This window comes from Saccopteryx leptura, chromosome 1 (assembly GCF_036850995.1).
Source record: "Saccopteryx leptura isolate mSacLep1 chromosome 1, mSacLep1_pri_phased_curated, whole genome shotgun sequence".
NCBI lineage: Eukaryota > Metazoa > Chordata > Mammalia > Chiroptera > Emballonuridae > Saccopteryx > Saccopteryx leptura.
Window position 1 is genome coordinate 293,400,062 of NC_089503.1, and position 13,213 is coordinate 293,413,274.

The 13,213-nt window shown below is 37.4% G+C and overlaps 1 protein-coding gene across 4 annotated transcripts in view; it reads left to right on the top strand.

Annotated features, from left to right (window-relative positions):
* The window catches only part of SLC41A2 (solute carrier family 41 member 2), a 122,657-nt gene that overhangs the window by 71,839 nt on the left and 37,605 nt on the right, over nucleotides 1–13,213 (top strand). For all 4 annotated transcript variants that reach the window (XM_066356229.1, XM_066356247.1, XM_066356256.1 and 1 more), the window contains exons 7-8: nucleotides 9,097–9,244; nucleotides 13,109–13,188. In XM_066356229.1, coding sequence (XP_066212326.1) covers nucleotides 9,097–9,244; nucleotides 13,109–13,188 — 228 coding nt within the window. The remainder of the gene's footprint in view (nucleotides 1–9,096; nucleotides 9,245–13,108; nucleotides 13,189–13,213) is intronic.

The window sequence follows — 13,213 nt, forward strand, 5'->3', positions numbered from 1 at the left end:
CAAGGTCTGGTCTGCTTCTCCCTTTCTTGTATCCGGTACACCAACGAAACTCAGCCATTTACTGATTCTCATACAAGCTAGTGATTTTTTTTCTCTTTTCTTTCTTATGTAAATGCTAAATTTGTAAATTTCCCCAATCATAGGCAGTCCTTTTCTCCTCTGAATTTTTATAGCACTTTATTATACTTCTAAGACATTCTTTACATTTGGGCGGTCATTAGACCTCTTTGTGTAAATGTAGTGCCTTCCTTTGTATGGGAATAAGCTTCTTGAGGATAAATCTGTTTTTCTTTTATTTAGTTTTGTAGCACCTCAGAGTGGATGTTAAGTAAATTGCACTTCACCAGATGCTTTATTGCTTTTAAAAACTACCCAATTAATGTGGGTAGAGGTTATTCAGGAAGTGGTAGATGCATGGAAAATAGAACATCAATATCCCTCTGAATGAGTTTGTCATAGTATTTGTCCAATAACATAATAGATTATAACCAATAAAAATGATTCTTTTGATGAGACTTAGTATTATAGAAATGTTGGTAGATATCTTGCCTTAGCAGAAAGTTTCCACAGACTAATATCACTATAGAAACCTTAAAATGGCAATATATGGCTAGAAAAGATCCATTTCAAATGGAAATAGAGGAAATAGAATGTTTAGAGAGTAATCTAAGTTCTTGACTATGATATGCTTTGGTATGAACTGCAAAGAAAATATAAAGGCATTTATTCATTCATATAGTAATCTTTAGCCTGACCGGTGGCACAAGTGGATAAAGCATCAACCTGGAAATGCTGAGGTTGCCGGTTCAAAACCCTGGGCCTGCCTGGTCAAGGCACATATGGGAGTTGATGCTTCCTGCTCCTCCCCCCTTCTCTCTCTCTCTCCCCTTTCTATAATGAATAAATAAAAAATCTTAAAAAAAACCACAAAACAAAACATATAGTAATATTTAAACATGTAGTAATTTTTAAAAACTATTAAAAGATCTGAGGTTGGGCCAGTAACCGAAATATCTGTAAACAATGATTGTTATCTTTTTTTTCTTCTTATTTGCATGATTTTAGGTTTTTTTCTTTTTGTGTGTGTGACAGAGACAGAGAGAGACAGAGAGAGGGACAGATAGGGACAGACAGGAATGGGCACCTTAGTTGTTCACTGATTGCCTTCTCATATGTGCCCTGACCGTGGGGCTACAGCAGACCGAGTGACCCCTTGCTCAAGCCAGCAACCTTGGGCTCAAGCTGGTGAACTTTGCTCAAACTAGATGAGCCCGCGCTCAAGCTGGCGACCTCGGGGTTTCAAACCTGGGTCCTCCGCTCTATCCACTGCGCCACCACCTGGTCAGGCTGATTTAAAGATTTTAAGGACTCTTTTTCAATTATTTATAACTACATGGCTATATAATTCTTGTATGTATGTGATCTTTATTGATTTGAAAATTTTCAGCTTTTCTATTTTTGGGCAAATTTTGAGAAGGAAAGTGTTGATTGATTTCTCATTCTTTTTTTTAATTTTTAATTTTTTTTTATTTCTCATTCTTCAACAGTAAGATAAAAATGATGGCTTAGTTGAGGCTGTAAGAGCAGGACCAATCAATTTGGGTTGTTACTTCAGTCCTTACAGACACTAACAGGGATACCACTTGGTTATTTACAGGGCATTCTAGAATGTCACTGCTTTGATGTGGAGATTTGAGTAGAGTCTAAATTGGTCATGTATGTCACCCTTCTTCAGAGAATCTGTCAGTACTCTACCATTTTAGTTTAGAGTGATTCCTAGAAGAAATTTTCTCATTTTAGTGAGAAAATTATGATGGTTATTATAAAGGGCATTTTTGAAATTGTTTATAACTTATAATGCTCATTGCTTTGTTGTTTACTCAGAAACATCTAACATACAAAGATGTCACTCATAGTAGTTACATATTTCAGAAGAATTTAGGGTGGGAATAATGAATACTATTAATGAAATTTTATAACAGTCATTGCATAATTCCACCAACAATCTAATAAAAGGAGAAAGTAGTGGGTTCTAGCAATTTAAACCACTTCTTCTGTATTAATCTTTCTCTGTAGTGTACTAAAGGTACGACATCAGTACTAAGATACACAGGTATAAACTAGGCTTAAAATTCCACAAAGTTTTACTTCTCTATCTGTATTGATTTCCTATTGCTGCTGTAGCATTAGCACAAACCATGTTTCTGTAGTCCAGAATCCAAAATGAGCTTATACAGGGCTAAAACCAAAGTGTCAGCAGGACTGGTTCATTCTGGAGGTTTCAGGGGAAAATTCATTCCTTACCTCTTCCATCTTATGGGGGCTGCCAACATTCCTTGGTTTATAGTCACATTACTCAGTCCCTGCTTCTGTGGTCACATTGCTTTCTCTCTCTCTCTCTCTCTCTCTCTTTTTTTTTTTTTTTTTTTTTACAGAGACAGAGAAAGAGTCAGAGAGAGGGATAGACAGGGACAGACAGACAGGAACGGAGAGAGATGAGAAACATCAATCATTAGTTTTTCTTTTTCTTTTTAACAGAGACAGAGAGAGGTATAGACAGGGACCGACAGACAGGAAAGGAGAGATGAGAAGCATCAATCATTTGTTTTTCGTTGCGCATTGCGACACCTTGGTTGTTCATTGATTGCTTTCTCATATGTGCCTTGACCGCGGGGCTTGACCGAGGGGCTGCAGCAGACGGAGTAACCTCTTGCTCGAGCCAGCGACCTTGGGTCCAAGCTGGTGAGCTTTTGCTCAAACCAGATGAGCCCGCACTCAAGCTGGCGACCTTGGGGTCTCGAACCTGGGTCCTCCGCATCCCTGTCTGACACTCTATCCACTGCACCACTGCCTGGTCAGGCCCATTAGTTTTTCATTGCAACACCTTAGTTGTTCATTGATTGCTTTCTCATATGTGCCTTGACCGTGGGGCTACAGCAGACCTAGTGACCCCTTGCTCAAGCCACCGACCTTGGGTCCAAGCTGGTGAGCTTTGCTCAAACCAGATGAGCCCGAGCTCAAGCTGGCAACCTTGAGGTCTCAAACCTGGGTCTTCCGCATTCCAGTCCGACGCTCTATCCACTGCGCCACCACCTGGTCAGGCCATATTGCTTTCTCTTTTGTAGTCAAATCTCCCTCTACTTCCCAACTATAAGGAGACCTGTGATTACATTTAGGGTTCACCCAAATAATTTAGGATAACTTCCCCATTTCAGAATCCTTGAATATTTGAAAGGATTTTTCTCTATAAGGCAACATTCACAGATTTTAGGGTCTAGGATGTGGATGTCATTGAAGGCCATTATTCAGCTTAACATTGTATCCATTATATACCCAGAATTTATTACAAAATGTTATTTTGATTAAGATTATTTAAATATTTCATGTAAAGGAAGACATTCTTTTAGGTTTAGATATTAATACAGAAGTTCACTGTTGGCTCTTTAAAGAGTTTTATAAGCATTTATTTGAGCCAAGTTTTGACATGCCCAGAAGCAAGATCTCAAAGGATTGAGAAAATGCTCTGGAGAGTGGCAGTTCTGAGTTCTTTTTATGCATTTAGAACCAAAGAACAAAGCATAAGGAAGGCACATAAAAATCCCTTGGTGGAGGAGGGAGAAAGCAAAGTGGGGAGATGTCTAGAATTGCATAATGGTTGGCTTTTAACTGACCCTTTTCTCTTGCTGGTTGTCATTAGTGGTTTTTTAATTGAATTTATTGGGATGACATTAGTTAATAAAATTATAAGTTTCAGGGGTATAGTTCTGTATATTGTATTGTGTGCTTACCACCCCAAGTCAAGTCTCCTTGCACCACCGTTTACCCCCCTGTGCCCTCTCCTGTCTCCCTCCCCCTTTCCCTCTGGTTATCGCATACTGCTGTCTGTATATGCAATAGTGGCTTTCTAACAGTAATTCTGCACTCTTATGACATCTTTAAAACACCAGCATATCATACAAAGAGGAATGTTTTAGCACTTTTTTCTATATTTGTAACTTTTTCCTAGCTATCAGAATTAGGTTATAAGTTACCCAGGGAAAAGGAAGGGGGTCCTGTACAATTACCCGTATGGTCTAATTTGGTGGGAGTGGCTATGTGAGATTTGTTGAAAATTAAAATGAAATATATTTACAGTAAATCATTTTAGATATTTTTATTTTATAATAGTTTTTACCACTTTTTTAATGTTTAAAATAGTTTTTCTTACTTTTTTTATTTAAAGATATATATTTTTAATTTGGAGATGATTTCCAAGTAATAGTTGAAAAATAAAAATAGTACAATAAATTTTGTATATTCTGTATTCTGATTTACCCAACGTTAACATTTTACCCCGTTTGCTTTTTCCTTTTTTTCTATGTATGTAGGTATTTATGTACAAATGTGTGAATAGTCTTTGTCTTTTATGACATTAACTTTTTTGAGAGAGAGATATTAGCATCAACTCATTATTCCACTTAGTTGTGCCCCTATTGATTGCTTCTCATACATGCCCTGACTGGGGCTCGAACTCGTGATCTCACGGTCAAGGTCGAGCCTCGCCCTCAGGATTGATACCTCACTCTCAGGATCAGTCCTCATCAGAGCTTGAACCTGCAACCCCAGATCAAGCCTGGCGACCTTGGCACTCTGTGACAATGCTCTACCTGTTGTGCCACCAGCCAGGGCATGACATTGACTTTTTTTTTTTTTTTTTTTAACAGGGACAGAGAGAGAGTCAGAGAGAGGGATAGATAGGGACAGACAGACAGGAACAGAGAAATGAGAAGCATCAATCATCAGTTTTTTGTTGCGACACCTTAGTTGTTCATTGATTGCTTTCTCATATGCTGCTTGACTGCAGGCCTTCAGTAGACTGCATGACCCCTTGCTCAAGCCGGCGACCTTGGGTCCAAGCTGGTGAGCTTTGCTCAAACCAGATCAGCCTGCGCTCAAGCTGGCGACCTCGGGGTCTCGAACCTGGGTCCTTCCACATCCCAGCCTGATGCTTTATCCACTGTGCCACCGCCTGGTCAGGCCAACATTTACATTTTTGAAGAATATAGACTCCCCTTAATTTTTATAATCATTGGAACTTTTAAAAATTAAGATAGAATTCAGGTAGCATAAAATTTACCTCTTAAAAGTGTACAATTTAGTTTGGTTTTGTACATTAATTAAATTGTACAACCTATTATCTAAGTCCAGTGTATTTTTATCATCCATAAAAAGAAACATTAAGCAGTCACTCCTCTTCTACTCTTACCCCACTCCCTGACAACCAGTAATCTACCTCTGTCTCTATGGCTTTACCTATTTTAGACATTACAAGAAATGAAATCATATAATAGGTGATCTTTCATGTCTGGCTTTTTCAAATTAGTGTTTTTCTAAGGTTCATCTGTGTTGTAGCATGAATCAGTACTGATAACATTCCATTGTATGGATTAACACCATTCCATTGTATGGATATGCCACATGTTGTTTATCGTTCATCATTTGATGGTCACCTGTGTTGCTTCTGCTCTTTGGCTGTAATGTTTCTGTGAACAGTCTTGTCCATTTTTGCATGACCATATGTTTTCAGTTCTCTTGAAATATACCTAAGAGTGGAATTTCTGGGTCATGTGCTAACTCTGTTTAAGTTTTTGAGGAACTGTGCACTCATTATTTTTAGTTTCATTCCCGAGAAATTTTTTCTTTGAAATTTCAGGGCAGTAATTCTGGGGTTGGGATGGTAGGTGGTTTTTTTTTCAACTTCAGATGACCTTCCAGAGATTTAATGTTGAGAATAACTTAAAAACCTGGCATGATGCTCCTCTCTTGACCTGAAAATGAAACACTAAGATGATCTGACCTAGCACAATAGTTCTTTTCATTTGTGTTTAATGAATTGTAATGCTTTTAGTTTTCTGTTTAATCCTATAGAGAGATTGTGGCAAATTTAGTTGTTTTAGGAGGTAAGAATGCTTCCTAAATAGGATGTTATTTATTCGTTTACCGTGGTTTAGAAAGCAGAACTTGGAATTTATTCAGTAAAGGTTTTCTCATTTTTTAAAAAATCAGAGAGAAATTGATACTTTACGTAGTAGTATTGTCCTTTAAATGGAAGAAAATGTTTAAATGAATTTTGTTAGTATAATTATTTTGAAGATGTAATGGCAAATCAGATAAACCCATGAGAATAAAGTTTGTTTACATATTATTTTAATATCTATAGTAATTGTTTCTACATGATAAGAAAAAAGTTCGACTTTTTATCTAGTTCAAACATCTTTAGTCATAGATGAAAAGATCTTTAAATATGTTAGGAAGATGAAATGCAAAATTCAATGAAAGGCTATGAATAGGGTTGAAGAATTTTGTGACATATCAGAAAAAATTAGTAACGTTTTAGTTAAATCTGAGACTGAAGGCTACAAAGACTATGAGATCAACTATCTTTAAGTTTTGAAGTCTCTACTATACAAAACAAGTATTAGAGTCATTGAGAAGAATCCGGAATACCTTGGCTGAAATCTCTGATAATAAAACTTTGTCCTTGCCGGATAGCTCGGTTGATCAGAGCATTATCCCAGTACACAAAGGTTACTGGTTCAATCCCTGGTCAGAGCACATACAGAAACAGATTGATGTCTCTCTCTCCTTTCAGCTCTCTCTAATATCAATAAAGTCAAGTTAAAAATTTTAAATAATAAAACCTTGATCAGTTAAAATGATATTACCAAAACGTCCAGAATGATGTAACTGTTTCAAGAAGCAGACAATTTTCAACCCCTGGGCAATTTGGAATTAAGTATAAAAATATTTGAGAGTTCAACTCATGGTAGTACTTATTTTTATGGTAATGAGGCAGTGCATATATATATATATATATATATATATATTTTTTTTTTTTTTTTTGTATTTTTCTGAAGCTGGAAACGGGGAGAGACAGTCAGACAGACTCCCGCATGCACCCGACCGGGATCCACCCGGCACGCCCACCAGGGGGCAACGCTCTGCCCACCAGGGGGCGATGCTCTGCTGCCTGGGGCAGAGGCCAAGGAGCCATCCCCAGTGCCCGGGCCATCTTCGCTCCAATGGAGCCTTGGCTGCGGGAGGGGAAGAGAGAAACAGAGAGGAAGGAGAGGGGGAGGGGTGGAGAAGCAGATGGGCACTTCTCCTGTGTGCCCTGGCCGGGAATCGAACCCGGGACTTCTGTACACCAGGCCTACGCTTTACCACTGAGCCAACCAGCCAGGGCCCATATTTTTTTTGTAAACTTGTTACTTAGCCCATTGGAGTAACATGTCCTTCTTCTAATTCCATTTTTATTTTATTTTATTATTTTATTTTATTTATTTATTTTTGAAAAGAGAATTTTAATTTTATTAAATTTTTTTTGTGTGTGTGTATGTGGACATAAGTTTTCTTTTTTAAAATTTGAATTGCCCTGGTCGGTTAGATCAGTGGTAGAGTGTCAGCCTGGCTTGTGGATGTCTCGGGTTTGATTCCTGGTCAGGGCACACAGAAGTGACCATTTGCTTCTTCCCCCTTCCCCCTCCCCTTTCTCTCTCTTTCTCTCTCTCTCTCTCTCTTTCTTCCCACCCCGCAGCCATGGCTTGATTGGTTCCAGCGAGTTTGCCTGGGCACTGAGGATGGTGCTATGGATGACTCAGTGGCCTCCTCCTCAGGTGCTAAAAAATCTAAAAAAACAACCACACACACACACACACACACACACACACACACACACACACACACACGACTTGGTTGCTAAGCAATGGAGCAATGACCCCAGATCATCGACCCCTAGTGGGCTTGCCAGGCGGATGCTGGTGGGGGCGCATCCAAAAGTTTGTATCTCTGCCTCCCCTCCTCTCACTAAAAATAATAATAATAATAATTTATTGGGGTGACATAGGTTAATAAAATTATATAGGTTTCTGGTATGCATCATCTTTGTATTGTATTGTGAGTTCGCTACCCCAGGTTGAGTCTCCTTTATCCCTCCACACCCTCTTCTACCTCTCCTACCCTATCCAAACCCCATTTCTAAATTTATAGTTAAGTAATTCACTTATTCTTGTGGTTGTTAAATAGAAATCTGACCAAATTTGTATACATTATATGAATATTTATGAAAACTTGAGACTCACTTTATTTGTACATTCAATTTATTAGCGTTGTAAAGATTATTTTAAGTACTTGGGTACTTTTGTGAGACAAGTGAAATGTCTAATGTAAGTAAAATGTCTTGGGTATTTAACTAAGTTTGTAAATGCTACCAAATATCTCAGACTCTTAAAAGTAAACCTTGGTTGGTGGATTGACATTGTGAATATAATTTTGTTAAGTGCTCAATTTTATTTTCTTCACTGGACTTTGTTCTTGCAGGTGCTATTTGTGGATTAGTTGCAGCCTCACAAGGCTTGGTTTGAAGTTGGACTGGGGTATATCTATAGCAGACCTTCCTCGAGGGCTAGCTTCACTACTGAGACTTGCCCTTTCTGGGATCTGCTGAAGGTTGTCAGTGTTCAGAGAGGCCTTTCTTCTCAAGGCGGTTCAATCTTGAATGACTTCCAGCCCTTTGTAAACTCAGAATTTTTCCGTTCACAAATTCCCAATTATTCTTGGCCTACTCTTGAGTTCACACTAAAGCTTGATCTTCAGTTCTTAAGCTCTTTCTCTGGAGAATAGCTTTCTCTTTCCCAGTTTTCTACCCTTATAGACTTCTAAGCCTCAACTTTTTTATTAAACAGAAATGACAGTGTCTACCTCATACTTGTCAGGACAATTAAATGAGTTGATGGACATAGAGCATTTATCACAGTACTTGGTAAACAGTAAGAGCCAAATAATGTTCGCCTTTTTATACTTGTTGTTCTTGTTATTATTATTGCTATTCCCATTTAGGTATTATAGTTATTTCAATAAATGTTTGTTGAATTCATGTATTAGTTTTAAGTTACATTAATATTTTTTACCTATCTAAAGTTTTAAATGTTTGAAATTTTAAGAAAATAAATAGCATGTGAATATATTTTATAACATATCTTCTGGTAAATTTTTAATATTTATATTTGCTACATGGTTAGAACAAAAATTGAGTTGCTGTCCCTTTTTTAATTTTAGATACCTATTACTACATTTCTCCATTAGTTGGTGTTTTTTTCTTGGCTCTTACTCCTATCTGGATTATAATAGCAGCCAAACATCCAGCCACAAGGACAGTTCTCCACTCAGGCTGGGAGCCTGTCATAACAGCAATGGTTATAAGTAGGTTAGTATTAAAATGTGTGTGTTTGCGGTCCATATGCATATATTTATGTGTATATTAAAACAAATCAATTGCCTGTTTTAATTTCTTGGATCAGTTATATTGTATAGCCAATTCTTTATTATCCCAGGTAATAATGGATACAAGTGATAGGAATGATTAAAATCAGTAGATGTATAGAACCTCATTTGCCTACCAGTTTCACACTTCTCTCCAACAAAGTATCAGATTGCTGAGTAAAATTTAGGGCTGTTTATCCTTGTATGTGTGTGTTTTAAACTGACAAGACATTACTTGTTTTTCATAGTAAATTGCTCAGATAGGTATCAGAAAGCCATAGAAATATGTAGACTGTTTGACAAGTTCCATTTCTAGGATTCTGACAGGACTCCAGGATATAATTAAGGACATATACACCAGATTTAGTTGCAAGGATCCTAACCACAGTAAAATTTTTAACAAAAGAAAAAGAGAACACCTTAGAGGCCTAGCAGCCAGGTATTGATCAAACAAAGTGTGGCATAGTCACAAAAAGGAGTATCGTCAACTGTTAAAAACAACACAGTTCTATTTCTATCGATATGAAGAAGTGTTCATTATACATTTGGTGAAAAGAGTAAGCTAAGAATGAGTGTGAATTTTCTGCTGAACATGGTAGACTGACACATGTTTATCTTCCTTCCTGAAATGACTAAGATTACAGTAAAAAGATAAAAAGCTCTAAAACCACAGAGAGGAGAGCAGAGAGGACAGCAGATGAGAAATGCATAAGACAGGAATCAATGGATGATTGTTACCAGAATGAAAAAAGCTAAGACCCAAGTGCCTGTAGTGCGGGGAATACCCAGAGAAGCACACTGAGCTGAGACTCAGAAACCCAGAGAGGTGCAGGAACCAGAGGCCTTAAGTGCTTCTGAAAGCTGTAATGATGATTTTTTGAAAATGTATGTAAGAATCAATTCAATCCGAAAAGCCCTTCTCTAGTGACCACCCAGTTGCCTGCCCCTTCCCACCTTAGCAGGAGACAGGAATCAACTTGGGAGAGACTAAATGAGAGAGCCTCTAGATTCAGAAACACCTACACAAGTAAGATTTGCTCTGCTGGCAATCAGGATTATACCCCCCCACACACAAAAAATTCCCCCAGGCAAAAAGCTAGAGAATGTCTTTCTAGGGCAACTCTTAAGCACTGCGAAAAACCTGCATCTACTCACCCTGCGGATCTTGTAGTGGAAGAGCTGCATTGCCCCCTGACCACTGCTCGGTGAGGCCCACCTGCCGACAAGCTCTGCCCAGGCACACAGAGAGCTCAGGGCGCTTTGCAGTGTCCCTTAAGGAGGGGTAGACTGGAATGGATCACCAGAAGCAACAATCAGTAAAACAGAAGATTGGGTTGAGGACCCATCTTGGAAAGCAAAACCTCTAGAGAGCAAAGAGGTAGACAACTGGTGGCATAGGAGAGGAAAATATTAAAGAAGTAATACGTATAAGAAAATCCCCCAGGACTGAAGAACATGGGCTTCCAGAAGGAAAGGGCCCAATGACGCTCCAGCACAATGAATTGGAGGAGGAGGGACCTAAATCAAAGCACACTGTCGTAAATCTCAAAACCTTCCAGAATAAAAATGAGTTGTATACCAAGGTTTGGGAATCAGAATGATGTCCAGTAGCCATACCAGAAGTGATGCCTTCAAAATTCTGAGGATCGTTATTTTAAACATAAAATATGGTTGCAGTATCAACCAAATGTAAAGGTAGACTCAAGAAATTTTCATACATGCAGGATTTCAAAATATTTGCTTTTCATATGTCCTTTTATATAAAAATTGATAGAAGACAGTTTTATTAAAATGAGGAAATAAGAAATAGGATGACAGAGGAATGAGGCTAGCACGTGGTTTATTCTTCCATAGTGTGTAGACTGTTTTTTCCCGGGAGGATTCAGACAGCAGGATCCTGTGAAATGCTGGGACTGACTCCGCGGGAGAGACTGGGGGCACGACAGCTGCACCAGGCCGAGAGAGCTCCAAAGCAGTGGGCTTAGTGAGGGACGGCTCCGCGGGGAAAAGTGGAATTCCCGATGAGTTTGTATTCAGAGTCATTTCATTGACTTTGCTACAAATATGAGGCTGAATCAGTAATTAGTAACTAAAAGAACTTAAGAAAAACATGAGACAAAGCAAAAATTTCAAGTGAGGAAATCTTATAGTATGCTGTGTGGCTTAGTTGTGAATTATGATCCCATGGCTATAATAAAGTAAACCCTAAATATTTCATCAAAAGCTCAAACAGATTGTCAGGATAGGGCGAGAAAGAGAATTGTGAAGGGACTCAAGTGAGGAGGGAGGAGTGAGACTCAGTCCTCATCTGCCACAGTGGGCGTCATTAGAGAAATGTTTAAAATTAAAAATCAAGAGATAGTAGGGAAAGCATGTTATTTAGAAATAAAGAACTAAATGCCAGAAGGAGCAGCTAATGACATTGGAAAGAGTTGCTGGTGGAGAGCAGGATCTGGGCGGTGGGACTAGGGGTTATTTTAAAAGCGTGGTGGTACTTTCACTTTTTAAATAATGCTCGTGTTTGTTTGCTAAAAAGAAAATGTAATAAAGGTGAAGAAAAATACTTTTATAACTTGAGTTTTTATTTTTTTAAATATACATGATTTAAAATGTCTGGAAGGCTGTTTACTAACATGCTAACAGTATAACTGAATAATGAAACCGGTTGATTTTTATTTTGTTCATTTGTATTTTCTTACTTTTCTATAAGTTTTATTACCTGGGTAACAGTTTTAGTAGGGAGATTTATTCTTTGAAACATAACTAGTTTTTTCTAATTGGGCTTAAAATATTCAAGTATTTCTAATGATGACTATTTTTGGACTTTATAGGGTACCTTTTAATGGGAACTCTTAGTAGTTGAGGCATATTAAGCTATTCATTTATTAGTAAAATAAAATAAAAAGATTTAATAATTTCCTAATGTTAACTATTATTACGTACAAAGGTAGTGGTAAAGAACTTTGATCTGATATTTTTACTATAAATTCCATTCTGTGACAGCATATAGTTAATTTTTCTGTAGTATGAATTACATTTTCTTAGAAGATTTAGGCAACAGGATCTCACAGAATATTGGGTCTGGCAATATTTTATAGTATATAGACCAAGAGATTAAAGTTAACCAATTAATAATGGTCTTAGAAACTTAAAAAGTCTCCAAGCTCCACTGAGACGTTGAGAGTTTGTGGCTGGCCACTATGTATATAAAACTGTGTGTTATTTTTCCAGACCTCTATTTTCAAGAGCAGCTCTTTCTGTGGCTAAAACACATTTTAATTTACCAGTGATCAGACATACCCTAACTTGATCTAGTTTTAACACATGAAAATTCATCCCTTTCCTGCCTTACACTTCAAATATGAAAAGATACTCATTTTAAAAATTATTTTTAAATTATAAGAGCAATAAATGCACATGATTTTAAAATTCAGTAAGTACTGAAGTATATAAAATGACCATTCTTCCTCTCTCAGTCTCACCCCCTAGAGACAGATATTGTTGATTAATTTCTTGTATGTCCTTCCAGACATTTTAATGCACTTAAAGGATATGCTTTTCCTTTCTACAAGTCACATATCTGGGAGATCAGAAAGAATCTGGAAATATGGGGCTATAGCTTATGCCATATTTTATTTTCAACATTTTGTGATTGACATTGATTTTTTACTTTAAATATTTTTATTCTGTTTTTGTAATGTCTAAATATTTTATTTTTAAAAGTAAGGGTGTTTGTATGGAAAGAACAGCTTCAAATCAGTGCATTTTCTTTCCTCTTCCCTAAATGATATGATTTTATATCTTTCAGCATTGGAGGCCTTATTTTGGACACAACTGTATCTGATCCAAACTTGGTTGGAATTGTTGTTTACACACCAGTTATTAATGGTAAGAATCAGACATACTATTTCAT